This window comes from Dromaius novaehollandiae, chromosome Z (assembly GCF_036370855.1).
Source record: "Dromaius novaehollandiae isolate bDroNov1 chromosome Z, bDroNov1.hap1, whole genome shotgun sequence".
Lineage (NCBI taxonomy): Eukaryota > Metazoa > Chordata > Aves > Casuariiformes > Dromaiidae > Dromaius > Dromaius novaehollandiae.
The window spans coordinates 25299135-25317281 of NC_088132.1; the positions used below are offsets into that span (position 1 = coordinate 25299135).

General features: G+C 38.1%; 1 protein-coding gene across 1 annotated transcript in view; it reads left to right on the plus strand.

Annotated features, from left to right (window-relative positions):
- Nucleotides 1–665: 665 nt before the first annotated feature.
- LOC135324812 (transmembrane channel-like protein 1) overlaps nt 666–18147 on the plus strand; it is a 67132-nt gene continuing 49650 nt past the window's right edge. Inside the window, exons 1-4 of the mRNA XM_064501758.1 lie at nt 666–705; nt 10586–10651; nt 10775–11150; nt 15496–15636. Coding sequence (XP_064357828.1) covers nt 666–705; nt 10586–10651; nt 10775–11150; nt 15496–15636 — 623 coding nt within the window. The remainder of the gene's footprint in view (nt 706–10585; nt 10652–10774; nt 11151–15495; nt 15637–18147) is intronic.

Consider the following 18147-nt stretch of genomic DNA (forward strand, 5'->3'; position numbering starts at 1 on the left):
AAGGTGAATCAGGGTAAAACTAGTAAACTTAGGATGTAATGTCTGCACAGAAGGAGAAGAAAGGAGTCTAAAGGAAACTGCAACACCCAGTCATGCAAATTTAAACCAGTGGATTTATCCTTTTTCTACGATGTTTTAATTCAGGGTAGGAATGCTTTTTGGCTTTTAAAGCCATGCCTTTTAAATACAAGTGTAAGGTAAAAGCTGTCTTTTATGAGAAAAAAAATCTATATAACTCGTCTTCCACACACAAACACCACTGAAGTGCAGATATATAGCATCCAAGTGTTCCCATGTGGATGATGTGCAACACCCTTGATCAATAGGGCACTTAAGCATTTAAACAGCAGTACTAGCCACAGGTGAGTACATTGCAGGAGAATTTTTCTCTTTTCAGTAATAATAATAAAGAAGGAGAACAAGTTCTTCCATTCTTTTGACCCTAGCATGCCAACCCTAAATAGTAAACTAAACATTCATGAAAAATTAATCACTTCGGAAATTAGTATCTTCTTATATTTCAGTCGGTGAAACTTCACCAGCACCATCCGTTCACTGACAGGCAGGACGATGTTGATGTGCTACACTTCACCTTGAACCACTCAACCTCCAGGCTCTCTCCGGTGTAGGTGGCAGCGGGAGCAGCCCTGTGAAATACAGTCACGATGCCTAACCATGAAAAGCCAACCACCACTGAAGGAAATGGTAATTACAAATATAATTATACATCTTATACAAGCATTCGTTTTCTGCATGTAGCTCAACAGTGTGCAAGTTTTGTTTTCTTGTTCTTTCTGATAGGAATTTGCCTTTGTCACAATATATTATCTTTTGTTCAGAAATGTATTTTGCTTGGCTTTTGAAAGCAGCTTTGCTGTGAGTTGGCTAATTATAGGATGGCAGTGTAGTTCTCCACTAGCTAGTAAATCAAAACAGTGCAACCACAGCCCTGTTGCTTGACTCACATTTATATATAGCTTATAGGGAAGAATAAGAAAATAGGGATATTTTGTGGCTACTATAAGCTGCACAGAGACAAACCTTCCATTGCTTATTGCTTTCAGTATTTAATATTAAATGTCAAACACATGCTTCATAGTAAGATAAAGCATTAACAATATTTCTATACTGATACTGCACTATTATATTCTGAATTTAAGAAATGCTTTTGTAGGAAATTTAAGAAATGTTTTTGTGCTTAATGAATGATTCTGGCAAAGTGTGAAGCAGCTCTTGGATATGGGAAGTACTTTCTGTCCTCATGGGCAATATTGCCCTTTCCAAAATATTGATCTTTTTAAGATGGAATAGGCATGACATTTCTGATCTTCAGCATGGAAGGAGATTGCCAGGGACCTTATTCTAGAGTGGTTTCTGATGAATTCGTTAAGTCTCATTAAATAAGACTGATATTACTAAACACTTATTGCTGTGTTTTTTAATCCAAATTCATGGTGCTCAATAGTAATAAAATGGATTTTGCTACTGCAGAAAACCCCACAAGGAGCTGCTTAGCATTTTGTCAGAATATAACCTCTTGTTCATTTTTGAGTCCATCCTATTTTCTTCCTTCTTTTTGTCTGAAAGCCTTCATTGTTTTTTTTCCCAGCTGTTTTCTGTACATACCTTTACTGAACAGTTTACATTTCAAGCAATACATTCTAATGGAGCTTATTCTACTATAAAAGAAACACAGAATTTCATGTGACGTAGGCATAATACTTATCAGGTTTGATATTATTTTTTTCTGAATAATAAACAATTAAAATGAGTATGATCATAGAATATATACATTTTTATAAAAACCTGCAATGACATTTTTTTAAAAAAATCAAGATTCTAAATTTACCCTAAGTATCTGCCTTCCAGTCACAGATATATGACTGAATTGACTTGTCTGCTGATTCAGTGATTTTATTATTCATCCAAAAGAGTGGTTTTACAGAGGACAGCATTCCCAAGGTGAACAAAACCCACATATCTTTCACTAGGGAAAGGTTGAAATCTTTAGATTGTAGAATCATGATAATGCTTTAGACAGATTTTGCATCAAAATGTATCCTTTTTGTAATTTATTATAAAATCTAATTACCTTAAAGACAGTTATGGATTTATTTAGAGATGAGATCATGTGAGTAAATTCAAGTCTCAGTCTTGATTTAAGAAATGTGAACTGAGTGTCACTATAAGTAGGTATGAGACAGTTTCAGAGTGTGGTTCTGAGTCTATTTTTAATTTAAAATATCCTGAGGACTGGAATTGCTTGGCACAGGGCTCAGGCACTAAATCAGTTGCAATTTCTGTACAGTAGGTTTGTTTTGCTTCATTATTACTAACAGCCCCAAAGAATATTCTTGTGAAGAACAGACCCCAGAAGAATTGCAGAAATGCAGTCTAGGGCCATACATTTTTTCATTTTTGATCTCTGTAGCTCCAGCGAAGTCCTGATTTGACCATTCTTCTTGTTTCTTAGTATGTCTCCTGCAAAGTCTAGGACAGCAGGAGACTTATGGTCCATCACTTCAAGTTCGTGAATGGGAATTCCTTATTCTAAGCTCCTCATACAGGAAAGAAGCCTAGGGCACAAATTATCAGAGTGGATGTTTAAAATAGATCAGATAAAAAGTGCCTGTTTTTCTCTATCAGCAATAGGCAACAATAGAGCCAGTGGTGAGCAGGTCACCTGTAGATACCTGTGTTAAAAGAGCTGTGTCTTCATAACATATTTGAAAAAATGTTTGGGTTCAGATACACCGAGAATGCTACATTGAAATTTGCACATAAGCTGTTTTTTCAATATTAACATGTGTTCTTCCCATGTTAGTAGTAGTATGAATAATGGGTATGAGTTAAGTAAATCACACTTCAGAACCTGAAAAGGTCAGAGTGGTATGATTTACTGCCTTCTTACGCTTCCCAGAATACATTGGACATTTAATATTCTGATCTTAATTCTTGAAATAAAGACTGCAATGAAAGTGAGAAATGTCCCATCATCAAACCAACAGTGTGACAAAGAGACAATGCAAACACAGCTTCTTCTCCTTGTTTTTTTTTACAGTAACCAGGGGGTCCTGCAAGCTCGTCAGATCTCTAATGAGAGTTTGTCCAAAAAATTACATGACTAGAAGTTCATCTAGGATAGGTACAGAAATTTGAGTATATCCACAGATACTGTGGAAGAGGCAGTGGTCTGGGAACTTTTATTCACGCTCTCATGAAGGAGGTGAAGTGCTGAGCGGTCTCTCACTGAATTATCTTGCTCCTCTCCTGTCTAATGTAGGTTTTGTAGCAGCAAATTGGCCTGACATTTTTGCTCTGAAATCATGCAATAAACATATTTATGCCTGAAGGGGAACTTTGCCTGAGACTGAAGTTGTGATGTACAAACTGAGAGACAGCATTCAAGGCCTGTGTTGTATAAGTACAGACCAGAAGGAAATTGGAAAGAGGAGAACATAATCAGATGGAGTGCCCAATGCCAGCCACAGTGCCAACTCGATCTATTTAAGCAGGACCATCTCTTGTTATATTTTAGCAGAAGATTTGTAATTTTTCCTTACCAACAGAAACCAAATGAGCAATTTATGGATGTGAATTGAATTGAAAGAATGTTCATCATTCGTTTGTTCCCTGTGGTTCCCATCTGTAATTCTCAAATGTTGATTGAGCCACAGCTAGCTGGGCAAATTCTCTTTAGCGGCAGTCTGCAGAGAAGGGAAGCTTATGGCTCCTCAGGCAACTTATGAAACTCTTTGGATGTAGAATTCTGAAGGCCACAACGTATATGTTAAGACTAATAAGCCTTCCCAGATGCTAATGCTTTCATGACATGGTAGGATAAATATTCTGCCTACTTTAATATTTATGTCCTTGTTAGTACAGGCACTGAAAAATAAGTGCTATGTTTGCTAGTGTGGGTGTAATTGAAGAGAAACTATTATTTTACTCCATAAATTCATAGCTAATGCTGGATGGGACAATTTTTTAAGTTGTGACTTTCAGTTTTGTACATGTATGAAAGGAAAAATTGCAAAAGGAAAAAAAAACAGAAGAAAAATCAAGCATGGTCTCCAATATTAATCGTTCTAGTTGTGCTAGAAATTGCAATTCGCATTTGTAATTTCTGTGTTTCAATTTATGTTCCTTAAAAATATAGGCTATTTTTAAAGGCAATATTCTGTGAATCAGGCTTAGTTTCCAGTAGTGTGAGTAGGGGAATTATTTTCTTCTTCTTAAATAAAGTTACTGGAAAGATTAAATAAGTGAGAGATCCTGAAACACTGAAGTTAATGGAAATTTTGCAGCCACATGTTTGGTGTCCATTCACGTAGGATGGTTAGCACAAGGTGTGGATCTAGGCTCTTCTGCTGTCAGGGTGGAATTCTCTCTGCTGTGTATCGAAAGTCATCCTGGAAGCACCATGTTTCAGCTTAGTTTTAGCATCTGGCAATATGTGGCAGATACCTGGTATTTCTTTTGCCTCCAGGAAGTGAGAATAATGATGGGAGACTTTAGGGTACAGCAGAGAAGATGTTTGAACCTCTATATAGCTTCTACAAAGAATTTTACAACTTGTAGTCAGAAAACCTAACTTTGATGGTTCTGTTATTTAATGAAATATAACAAGAAACCCAACAGAAAAGCAGTTGAACAAAACCTGCCCCATCCCAAGCTCTTTCTGTTTGCTTTAGGTATTTTGATTATCTATTGATAATTTCTCAAAGTAATATTCTGAATCTAGGTAACGTAAAAAGCTGGTTGATTATAAAACAGTCAGGGAAACTTTGTTCGGGGTTGGCAGCTGGAGACAGAGAGAAAGCAATCCTTTGCCTATTTATCAGATCCTAATTGCTGAAATGGAACATTATTAAAAATAGTTGAGACATTTTAGACAGATGTAAACAACATACCTGGCTGTATCTCCATCACATGTATTTTCTCCTGAGACAAGGAGGGAGCCGTTTTGAACCATCAGGTTTATACGCAAAAGTTTCACAGAGGAGGTCATAAAGAAATTGGAAAATAAAACGGCAATAGAAATTCTATATCAGATTTGTGGTGCAGATATGAAAACTAAAGTAGAGGAAAAATGATATTTGTTAGACTAGAGAGAAAGAATCTGATTTCTGGATTTGGTCTTGCCACTTACTCTGTTGTTTCATAGGAGATAAAAATTAATTTTGATGATTCTGTATCTGGGACAGGGACAATGGTGGAAAGAAATTAGATACAACCAAGTTTGGAATATACCGATGCCTTGTTTCTTCAGGTCACATATAAAATCCTTACTCTGGAAGTGGAATTGTACATGTCAGCATTCCTATGTTCTCAGGATCAGTGCTCACAACCCTTTTTAAAAACTCACCTTTCCCAAAACTCTGCTATTCCAGACACTATGGATCTTCTTTTACCTTCTGAGAGGATGTTATAGTAAAAGCAAGCTTTTCAGAAGTATTTATCAAATCAATCAAATATTCTTTGCTTTACACAGCAAAAGAGATACATAGATGCTTGAACAACAGTAATACCATTTTGCACTTACTTCTTCACTCTGGGGTGTCCTGAGAGACTTGGGTCAACCTCTTCCCATATGACCAGCTCCTCATTGTTGAACCTCAATTCTCAAGTTAATCACCAATTCACTTTTTGTGAGATTTTGGTATATTATTTACGGTATGTTTTGGAGCTGTTACTTCTGTGATATTTATCATTACAGAAGTATTGTCAGATACTGTCATATTTACATGATCAGAAACAATGGCACGAAAATGTATGTAGATACCTAGAACTGAATATTATGCCATGCTCTCCTTTTTGACTGACACTTCACATGCATTTATTGCTTATCGCTTTGATTAATATGATCAAGCATTGCTGATGCTCATGCATTGTTGACGTTTCTGCATGCTGGATACCCAGTTTCTCGGCTGTCTAGGATGACATCTTTCTGGCACCAAGAAAAGTCCAGCACAGGCCAGTGGAGGTACAATAATTGCTTGCAAGGGTCTGTCTGCATATGACCCATCTCACTGGCTTAACAATTAAATAATACAATAAATATTTATTTTATAGCACATTCAAAAAGTTGGATAGCATTTCTGAACCATATACAAACTCCTTCACTCATCACTGAAATTTTTTCAAGGCAATGGCACAGAGAATTGCTTAGCAGCAGTCAGTTATACTTAGTAGTAGTGTGAGCAGTAGTATTCCAGTACTGGGCCACATTTTATGGGTTAATTCCATGAATCATTATCCCTCTCAAAAAGAAAAATCAAAGGAAGTTTGTCAGTAGAAGACAAGCTGAAAGAAAATACAAAATCTGAGCAGAACCCTCTGGTAAATAATGCACAAACAGTTTGGGAAAATGAGATAAGAATATCACAGTCCCAACAGTCCCAATTTCCAATTCAGGAAAGCTGGGTGACTAGGATGAGCAAGACTGTTGAATAGCCACCTCATACAGTAAAGGCTTCTAGGATTCTAAAAATTTTGTTTTGCGCTTAATTTCCTCAGCAACCAAAGTGACAACATTTTGAGTTCTGCTCTGAGCTGTCTTTTGAGATCTGATGCCCTGTCTTCACTGCAGCTTCTGACTTGTGGTTTATTCTGAACTCAGTCAGGATGCCCTCACAGAGATTTTTCAGCCTGATGTAGTTGGCTCATTTGTGGCTATAGGCTAAAACCTAAAGGAGGTTTCAAGCAAATCAGTTCTCAGATTTGTGCTTTTGCTGCCCTTAGTCTAGCAAGATGACAAAGTTCCCTTTAAATCACTGGGGAAAAAGTCAGAAAGTGACTGAGTTTCCTAGAGTGTAAGGTGTAAGACTTTGAATATTTCCAAATATACTTAATAATACATGGGGCAGGATGCAGTATCTGGGAATAGATAACAGCTGAAAAATAGTTTGCTCTGAGGTCACCTTACCTCAAGTTAGCTGACCCAGAGCCCCATCACCAAAATTAGCCCTGCGAATATTAGTACAGTGAAGAAATGAGGTCCTATTAGCCCTTCTCTGGAACAATGAGCAGTTCTAGACATTGCTTTAGTGAGATTTAGTTGCTTTCAGTGAAGGCTATATATCTCCTTCATTAAGCTTTTCATAAGTGGGATCATACGAAGATCTGTGTGAAAAAGCAGAAGACAAATTATAGAGATAAAAGGATCCTGCACAGTGATGTTTTTGTTCTTGCATGAAAGACCATACACTTCAACAAGCCAGAGCACCAAAAATACTCCTCAATTTTCCTATAGGATGATAATACAGTGCCTGAGGAACGCTTCTCTACTGTTTCTCTGTGTTGTGGTTTATAGAAGAGCATTTAAATTTAGTGCTAAAGTGCATTTAGATTTAGTGTCACCATGAAATGTAATTTGTGTATAGTTGAAATGCTTCTCCAATAATTCAGCGAGACAGGGTTTGCCACAAGCAACTGAAGTGCTGAGTTATGAGCTGCTTAGCCTCTTGCTTTCCTCTTTGAAAAGTATTACAGAGTTAATGATCTGAAGTAGCTTTCTAATAATAATAATGTTAAGCACATTAATGATAAATTATCACTCTTATTGCTCAAATGCCCAACCAATTAACATCATTGGTCTTTCAAAGAGATGAGCAAAACCCCAAAACATAAAAAGACAATTATTAATACAGACTGTCTGTATTACAGTTCTTGCATTACAAGGATAGCTATAATGTGGGTGCAGGAGGGGGTGACTATATAACTGTGCACATCATTCATTACATGAATGTATGCATATATGCTGCTCAGGACAGACCTCAGGGGAATTTAAGCTCCCTCATTCCCCCTTCTGCTAGTAACCCAGCTCATAACATAAAACAGTGTGCAGCATGTGCAGGCAAACTTGAGGACATGAGACCCTTGCCTGGCTTCTTCCAGCCTCTTTTAAAAACAATTCTACTACTATGCTTTCTGCATCGCACCGCAAGCCCTTGGGAGATCTCTCATTCTCTGGATACACCAGAAACAGAGGGACGAACCCCCCACATTCTTCTTTGTGCAGATTTGGCTGAAATCTGTTAGCATTATTTGATGCAGCACAGACAAAAGTTTGCAAATTTTCAACATATCCCATCAAGCCTCAGATGAGGCTTTTCATATATCCCATCAATGTATCCCATCAAGCCTCAGATGAACTAATAGTAATCGTCTACTTGACATCGAGGTGGTGCAATGAGGCTTTTTTTTTTTTTTTTTTTTTTTTTTTTTTTAACACAGTAAGCTCAGACACTTAAACTGAGCATGTTTCCTATCTCTGGATGAGCACAGCACCCTGGAGTCAGGAATGACCTGAAGTCCAATATGGTGCTATAATTTTCAGCTTTTGCAAAAATCATCGTTGAAGCTGGACTGGTGCTTCTTGGGTTTGTCTGTAGTAGCCATTGTTCTTCTAGCTGTGTGATTCCGTGTAATCACTGGTCGTTTTCTAGGCTCTTCCCATGGTAATGTCCACTTCCGGTTGGTTTTATGCTTGTGTCTTCATTTTTTTAAAATAATCTGTTCTTTATCACTCAGATGCCTGAGTGCATAGGTAAAAAGTAAAAGCAAACAGGACTATTCCTGATTAGTAATTCAGTACACTCCCCGCTAGTAGTACTCACAGTACTTTTGTGAAGCAGTCTGAAATTTCTTATTTAGCTTAACACTTTATTTTCCCTGAAATGTTAGATTCAGACTTACACATTTGTTACCCCATGCCATCATAATTAATTAAACCCAAACAACTACCTTCTGCTGGGTTTAAGCCTGGGTGTTGCACACTCCCTTGTTTCTACTTTCGCTATTGTGTCAATGTTATACCAATTTCTGCACGATATACTTGCAGTACTGAAGTCTGTTTCAGGGTATGTGATAAGCCCCCAGCTGTTTGCTTACTGTGTTCAGTCATCAGAAGCTGCAGTGAAGCCAATCTTGTATCATTAAAGTGCTTCCCGGGAATTTTTGTTTGGCTGAAGGAGATCAGCAAAAGCATTAGTTGCAAATAAAAGACGGTGCCCTATTGTTGCATGCAAAGCATCTCTTTAGAAGAGGCTGTCTCTGTCTTTGCAAGCTTTCTATAGCAACGTAATGATCTTTGTCAAATGCAGATCTAGTTACTGTCAGCAACAGAAGGCAGGAAGAACAAAAGAGCACTTATTTTCACATTCCACTGAAGATATTGAATGATAACACTTTTGCATAATCTTAAAAAATTTATTGTGCAGATGCTGTGGAAATGCTAGAAAATACTATTACAATGAAATTTTTCATGGAGGGAATTTAAACTCTGCCTATGTCCCTGTTTTAAAATGCCTGTCAAATTATGTATAATAACCCTTTGCACATTATTGCATGCAATGAAAAAAACTCTAGGCTGTTTGTTGTTTGCAGCCTTATGTATTTCACCATTTTTGCTTGATACCTTCCTGTCTGGGTAAAGCTAGTAAGTTATGCCTGATGGTTTAGCTATAGCAGTCACCAGATAGATCAACATGCATATAAATTTTCAAGAAATCATTGGTGGCTTAATAAAATTATGAAAGGAACTAGATAATGGGTGGAAAAAGATGGAATATAAGGAAAAATTCAAAAGAACTACAGGTAAGTGAAAATGAAAGATAACTAGTTTCTTGCTGCCTGAAAAACAGAGCCATACGGACCATGACATGTTACCTGTCCTTGAGGAGAAGTTAGATGTGAATGAAAATGTATGACACATAAAAGTGGAATGGCAGCTGCCTATTTCTGTTCAGGCTAATATTTCTTATTGTTCTCATTAATCCCCTACTACCATGCATCTCTCTCTTTACATCTTTCACTGATGTATCTCAAATGCTGTCCTATATCTACAAACTCAGTTTTACTTCAAGAAAGCCTCTTAGCTTCTGGCTTCTCAGGTATTAGGTGGATTGCTTCTGAGGAAATGTCCACTAGCAGTTCCAGTAGTGACATACTATGTGATATGTTCATACAAATATTTCCAGAGAGAGTATTAATTAAATATCATGTATGCCCCATATATAGACAGGATTCTTGTGGCTATAATATATATATGAAAGAGAGGAGTATTTTTCTTTCTTCTCCATATATGCATGATCCCAATTTCAAAGTGTACAAGGTAAATGATTAGGCTACTTTCCTGGTTGTGAATAGGTAGCAGAAGAGCCTCTCTCATTGAACTTAGTATTAGTCATTAGTTAGGCTGAACAACTTAGGCAAGACATCCCACACAAAACAAAAATGTTTTTAACCAGGCTAAGAAGCATTTTTCATCTCCCTTCGTCTTTTCCCCATATTGTGGGATGTTGCTGAACGTGGTGGTTTTTTTCACGGGTCCTACTATCCTGCTTATTTCCGTAAGATAATGAGGAAGTTCTTCACTTTCAGGCTTGCTTATCTGAGTGCTAAACGACAGTGTAACTGCATTGTTTCTGTCTTCACCTTATTTCTTGAAAACTGTTCACAGTGTTCCAAAATATTGGGTTTGTGAAATGGTGAAATGGAGCAATTTCTAAGCATTTCATGAAAGATCTCTATCCCTAATGACTACTCCTCACTAAACAGGCCTTTTATTTTGATTTCACAGATAGCAGTGATGTTGACAAAGAAAAACGCAGCACAGCAGACAATGAAGAAAATGTCAAAGAAATAGGTAACTAGGTGTGGATAACTGAGGCTAGACTCAGAAGTTTTGGGGTTACAAACTATGAAACAGGAGCAGGGAAGATTTCCCTTCAACATGCTGCTTTCTCTTGTGTTTTTCTCCCCATCACAGATAAAGAGAGGAAGAAAGCAACACCCAGAACTAGACGGGGGCATGGCAGAGGAAGAGCCAGACATGGTGGTGAGGAAGATGAGGATGATGATGAAGATGGGCCAAGGAGAGCCGGGCATCGCAGGCACAGAAACAGGAGAGGACGGGGAAGGGCATCTGGAAATGAGGGCAGTGATTCTGAGGTGGAACCCCGCAAAACCAGGAAGAACCAGGCAAATCAGAAATCCAAGGAAGATGATGAAGAAGAGGAAGATGAGAAAGGATGTAAAAATGGGAAAGGCAAAAATGAGAAGAAACAGGATAAAAAGTCTGATAAGAAAGGGAAAAAAGAGAAGGCCAACAAGAAGAAAAAGGACAAAAAGAAATCAGGTTCAGGGTAATTCAGTATATTCCATTTTTTATATGAAACCTGTTGTTATCTCATGTAAAACCTGTTTTCATTTACAGCTGTGAAATGCTGGGAGTCAATATGACTCCTTTTCTCATTAGAGCCCAATTTGAGCTGGATAGAATGGTTTTTCGCAGTGAGGAAATTCTGACTGAGTGAAATGGAAACTTTCCACAACACTATATCCGTTGCAATGGAATGAAGTCAGGAAGGTGTCGTGGGTCCAGGGTGTAACTTGTGAAAACAATCAACCATACACTTCCCGGACCACCGATACCCGATCAAAAGCAAATCCAGTCTTACAGGAACTTGAGCCTGGCTCCTCCTTATGGTGTTAGATGACCTACGTTTATGAGTTGGTCCCTGGAGAAAGGGAAGCGAAGGTGCCAGAGGAAGGGACTGAATGAGAGAAGGGTGGTCGTGGCGGAGCTCAAAACCCAAGAGGCACATTTTATTTCTGGTGTGGAACTAAAATCTTGATGCTTTTCACAAAATGGAGTTTTTGTTTCCAAGCCTGGTTGGGGCCAACTTTTCACAAAAGATTAGTGCCACAGCTTGAGGGAGTCAGAACCAGGAACTGAGCTGGGACTGTCCAAAGTTCATCTGCCACCGGCTCCCACTGAAATATGCCTAGTCACTTTTCCACAGCATTTCAAGTGGGGGTCTTTGGGAGATCCCACAGGTACCGAGCACTTCTGAAAACTTCTTTTTACTTTTTTTTCTTGCTCCCTGCCCTTTCTCATGTTTTTGAAAGGAAACAACTTCTGGGAATAATGTATCATGGAGCAAATGGAGCTAGAAATGCTTATCTCAGTGAACAGGGAGAGAGATTCCCCTTCCCCCAGTGAGCACATGCTACAGCTATTTGTGTTTCCAAAGGCACCCTTGGAGAACACGGCAGGAGTCAAAGGGAAAAAAATATGGTGAGACATGCTGTTGTATTAACTTGTCCATGGTCCCATTGCAACATACTTTGACTTCATCCCCCCTCCCTATTAGAATGCCTAAAATCTGTTTTTGTGTGAGCTCTTCGCTATAGTGCCAATTACACCCCTCTGTGCAATCTCCTGTACTCATATGGCAGCATTCCTCATTCTGCCAATCCGTGTTCCTTTGCTTATTTTTATTGTCTTCTATTGCAAACATTTGCTGAGTGTTAATTAAAAAAAGACCACTGAAAATATAAAACAATGAAAGCAAAACATTTTTGATTGTCTTCCAAACAACTGAACACTAGAATACATACATTTAGGCTAAATAATTAGAAACTGCTAACCAGATCAGGGCATTCTTGAGGCAGTGAGCATAACACCTGAGGAATAACTGAGGACAGCTAATTACTCCGGAAGGTACCTCAAGAATATTATATTCTTAGACAGTTAGGAGACCAACTGACAAGATTACAGGCTTTTCTTTGACCTCATTTTGGAAGAACAAGCAATTATAAGTAAGGTAACAACTCTGCAGCACAGAGAAGGGTGGTCCTTTCATTTTAAAGTAGAAGCTGAAAAGATACATCACAAAGTGACATTTAGAAAGGAATTGTAAGAAGGTTGAAAGGAAGTTTCTTTCCTTCTGTCTTTAAGTGACCTATTGTTCAGACAGCTCTCTATAAATAACCAAGAGGATGCACAGGGTTTTTTAATAACAGAACTATAAGTATTGTAAGAACAAAGGAATATATGCTGGTGATCAGTTCCACTATGATTCAGGAAAGCCTTGAGGAGGGAACAGAAGGGTGGGAGGACAGAAATATAAGCTGTCTAGTATGTCCATGAGGACTCATCACAACAAAGGCTACATGCTGCTTAAAAGCGCATCTTGCTCTTGGCATTTCAGACAGCATGGAAAAGTACACTAAAAGAAAATAAGAAGTTGGGAAAGGAAAATTAAACAAGATAAATGAAAGTAAAATTAATATAGACAATGCGTTGAATATGATATTATTCCACAGGAGGATAATATTGTATTTGCCTATATCATCCTGTGCATTTTTCAGAAGAAGACAGAATTCCGATTTCCTAGATGAAATCTCACAGTGCTCCATCACTGGAGCTAAAGGAAAAATCTGCTGCAACTGTATCAAGTTTGACTGCATAGTGTAACCATTGTTGGACAGAACTGGTTAAATAAAAAAAAAAAAAACACCTTAAAGGTGTCTAGAAAACTGGAATTCTGATTATTTTCTTAGTTACAAAGGAAAGTGAAAAATGAAAGATGAGATGTTTACTTCCAGAGCAGATGTGTTTGCAAAGTTAAATAACGCACTAAAAGGCTACGGGCACAAGAATCAGTATTATCCCTGCTTTATCCCTTCTGTTCTGCACAGTTTCTTAGCTCACTGTACTATTTATTACCTACCACTCATATTTCCCACTATTCTCACTACATTCTTGTGAAACTGAGTATTTCACTTTTGCACAATCCAGCGATTTTCTTATGTCAAAGGAAATCCTCAGTATCAGGCAGGTTGTTCTCTGTTTTGTATAGCACAAAGCAGCTGATGAAACAACTAAAGATTTAGAGCCCTCTCATAAAGACGAAAATAGTCTCCTTTAATCCTTCTGTTCTTTTTCTTCACTGTGCACACATTAAAATGCCTCTCAATTTTATACACAATTTTTTTTATTGACCTTCAACCATTTGACCTAAATCTTTATGTAGGTCTTCCATTTGCTCATTGCAATACCAGAATAGCAATAAATATGTCTCCCTGGCTTTCCGGAAGGATCTTTCTGGAGATTTACATTTTCTGTGGCACTGTTGCTTAACACATGGAGTTTTGAAATTTTATGGCTGATGATTTCGACTTTTCAGTGTGACAGCCTCTTCAACAAATAACGTTTGAGTCTTTAACAGCAGGCCATTTGATAAACATGAGCCTCTTTCTTTCCGCTGCTGACTTCCTCCTGGGTGCCTGGAGTTTTAAACTCTTTCCCTGTGGCATTTGCTGAAACTATGCCTATTTCACCAAAGCTAAAGAGAGATGAACCATGAGAAGTTTGGATTTTGATGTGTTGCAAAAGAATTTGGCTTTCATCGTATTTGGTTGTTTTGAATTTTTTCACAGACATCCTTGCTGACAAGCCCTTTTGGTAGTAGAAAACCCATTCCAGAGGTCTTTTACTGTAGCTCTGTTATCCGTTTTGATAGATGCAAAAGTTCATAATTCCTTAGTTATCTGGAGCACATAAACCATACTATTATGTGACTTGGGTAACCAGTCATTCAGCTCGGACGTCAGGTTTTGAATATAAAACACTCGAAAAGGTGAATTGTAAGCAAAACTGCCCGAAAACTGCTAGCTTAGAAAGTTCAAATGAACGGTTCCCAAAGCAATTAGAAAATGGAAAGTTGTTTCCAAAAAACTGCAGTACATTTTCAAACATTCCAAAAGGAAAAAGGGCAAAACAAAACACCCCCCTGAAAAACAAATAAAAGCACATCAAACAGTTTGTTTTGAGTAAGAACTTGGTCAATGGTAGTCATCCCTGTCAGCTTTTTAGGGCAGGAAGTTGAAGTGTAATGAATTCTTTTTTATTATTTTCCTGTTAGCTGGCATAAAAAGAGGAAACACCTGTTGCTGTTGGTTTGCTGCCATTACAAGATTTCTCACAGAAAAGATCTGCATAGGTTTTAGGAACGTAGACACTGCCTCAATCAACAAGGTTTTTTGTTGATGCTACAAATCGGTGCATGAATAAAATGTTCACCTTGTAAACAAAACACATCTGGAGATGCCGTTACTATTGCCTCAGCTTACTACCAGCACCTGGACGTGTGGCAGCCACTCTGCAATGTGGCTTTGAACCTTTCCCAGCTCTGAAATGTTACTGCCTTGATCAGTGGAGATGGCCATGGGCCTTCGTCTGGTTTAGATGTACCTTTGCGGAGGCTGTGGTGTCTCTTCTCTCCCGAGGCATGGTGGAGTGGGCTGGACAACTATATTTTAAATGCTGCCATTACAGTGTTCTCATGTGCCCGTTCTGCATTTGGGCTGAACTCTGAGGCGGGCGGTTACTCCTATGGGAGCAATCACGGGCTGTCAGACACATCGCCCAAAGAGCTGCCCGTTCTCTGTCTGTGATAGGATTGCTCCGGGTGGGACGCTGGTTCGGCCGGGACTCTGCTGTATGGCCCTCAGTGTGCGGCTCTGCCTTTTACCCTGTAACTTCCACCCAGTCGAGGAACTCCATCCTCCCCGCTGAGCAGCAGGGAAGACACGAACTTAGGTCTTAAAGACGACAAGAGTTAGCACCAAGTACTCACATCAGTGAAAGCTTCTCTCCTTCCCGAGTTTTAGTGACTGTTTTCTCCCTGTTCTTGCTTGCAGCTCCGATTCTGACTCTGAGGAGGAGCCGATTACAGAGGAGGAATTGGCCAAGCTGAAAGAAGAGGTAGAAGAAAAAAAGAAGCTAATTGCCACTCTACGAAACAAGCCATGGAAGATGAAAAAGAAGCTGGCTGTCCTGAAGTACGGTTTGATTTTCATGATGAATATCTGCCATCCTGATTTGCACTGTGCACTTTTCTCCTGAACTTTTGCTTTATTTCTACACCTAGTGACACAATTAACTTCAAGCCATTTCTGATCTCTATTTCCTTCCTGGTATGTGCTTTCAGAGAAAGTGGATTTAAATGGTATTGCAGATCAGTGCTTTTTTCATCTCTGCAGATCTGAAATCAAATATTAAAAACTTAGATCTTTGTTTGAGGTTTCCATCACACACTCCAGTAAAAGCTTTCATTTTCTTCAGTTGATAATTTTTTATTAGGTCTGATGCAAGCCAAATGTTGAATTTCAACAATACCTCAAGATTACTGGGATGGGAAGGGTGGATTTTCTTTTCTGTCTTAACCTTCTTGGGGAAAGAACAGATTTTTTTGAACTTAAGAAAAAAATAAACCTTTTTTCTGATTGGAAACTGAGCTTGATTTTTTAATACATTTTTAGGTATGCCCCATGTAAAACTATGTTTTGCCCTAGCAAATCCACTAGGGCATAGGAAACTGGGTTAATGTACAGAAATTTATTCTTTTGCAAAAGCTGCTATGCTCATGTGTTTTAAATAACTCATCAGTCACTGTGGTACTGTTCAAACACCAACAAATGATATGACTGGGTTTTGTTAGACACAACTAACAGAGAAAAGATGGTTCCTGCTCCAGAGAGTTTTCAATATGGATAGAAAACAGAAACATGATGGGAAGAGAGAGCATAACACAGGTTGAATCAACAGTGGTGGAAAAACGCAGGGTGGAAGGTCTATGATTTTCTTTTTCTCTGGAAGGTAAAGTCATTTTGTGGAGGATATACTCATGAGGAAATTGAATGTATGTTGTGAGAGAAGGGGACATAGAGCAAAAGAGAACAGAGTACACAGCAGATGTAAAGAGAACATACTGTGGAGATGAGAGAAATTTCAGGGAAAGTAGATAAGCAGATTAGATAATTATGTAAGAGCTACTCTATTTTTCGTAGTCTATAATTATAGGATCCTCACCAACATAAAATAAAATTTTTACAGTTGTGTCCTTATTATGAATGGAGCTCCTACTTTCATAGTTGTTTTCTATTCTAGCTTTGACATCAGCTAGTTCTCTCAGTTTGCTTTTATGACATTACAAAAAAAGAAGTGTTTGAAGGCAACTGGCACACATTTATGGTGAGGGCAAGTTATAGCAGTGTCTTTAGGGACAGTGTCAATTAAGTACAGATCAAAGTCTTTAAATTGGAGGTGCAAATTTTACATGATATAATTAGCTCAGCCACTAGCTCTGGGTTTGAACCAGGAGCCTTGATGGTCAGAGCGAGAGAGGCCTTAAAAATCTACGTTATTGTGAAATGTTTGTAATTGAGTGAGTGCTTCTAGTCAGCTTCAGTGACTGCTGAACTACTGCACTGGACAGCTTTTTACACTCTGAGGTGGGCTTTCACAGTTAAACCAACAGAAAGTTTTCAAAATCCCACCCTTATTATCTGTCCAAGAAGTGAAAATCACTTCTCTGTTAATATTCAGTATTAAGTTGACCTTACATATTTGGGCATGGGCAGCAATTCTATCTGAATGTCCATTAACGTGACCACATTTTAAATTGTTTTATTTCTGAAATTCTGACTGAGTGACTAGACTTGCATTCAATTTTATTTGCTCACATCAGAAGGTCTATATCAGTACAAAATATGCATCAGTGTACTCTCTGGGGGTTTTTCAAAACAATGGCTTTTTCTATACTTTGCTACAGCTCTCTTTGAAGTAGGCTTAGAAGCACTTTAGTAGCTTATTTGCCCTAGAAAAATTTGTATTCCAAGTGGAAATGACAGTTCCTCAGATTAGCTTCTTTATTTTGAATCTGCTTTTATTAACTGAAGAATTACATTTATTTGCAATGTACCTCTATCGAATAACATTCCAAAAATAGTCACCATTTATTCTGGACAATCTCATTTTAGACTGTCACAGTTCTGCACAGAATCATGCATATCTTGGCAGGCAAAAACAAACAAATCCAGAAAACTACTGGAAGAAAAAATATAAAAGAAAAACTAATATTTGGTCATGTTTTCAAACTTGTGTGTTGAGAATTAAGTGTTTAAACCTATGTTTTGCATCTTAGATGAAAATCAGGGAACTTGTGAGTACTCAGTACCTTTAAAAAAATCAGAACCAATTATTTAGATACCATAATACAGATATAGACTATGTTTTCTAGAGTCTTGTTTTCATAACTGGCCCTTTGGAGCCCAAGTCCAAATGAGTTGCAGTGAAAGACCTCGTGTATTCATACTGCTTAAAATCTAAGAACTAATATTGTTATAGCAGTGGCTGCTTTATTATGAACGTACATCAGCACAGTTTAAGATATCTGTAAACTTGTTTTGGATTAAAGGAGCTTATTTAACCATTATCCTGGCATCATTAGGTTGATAGATTGGCATTATTCTTGTGTATACGAAAAATGGGCACAAACTGACTTAAAGTGT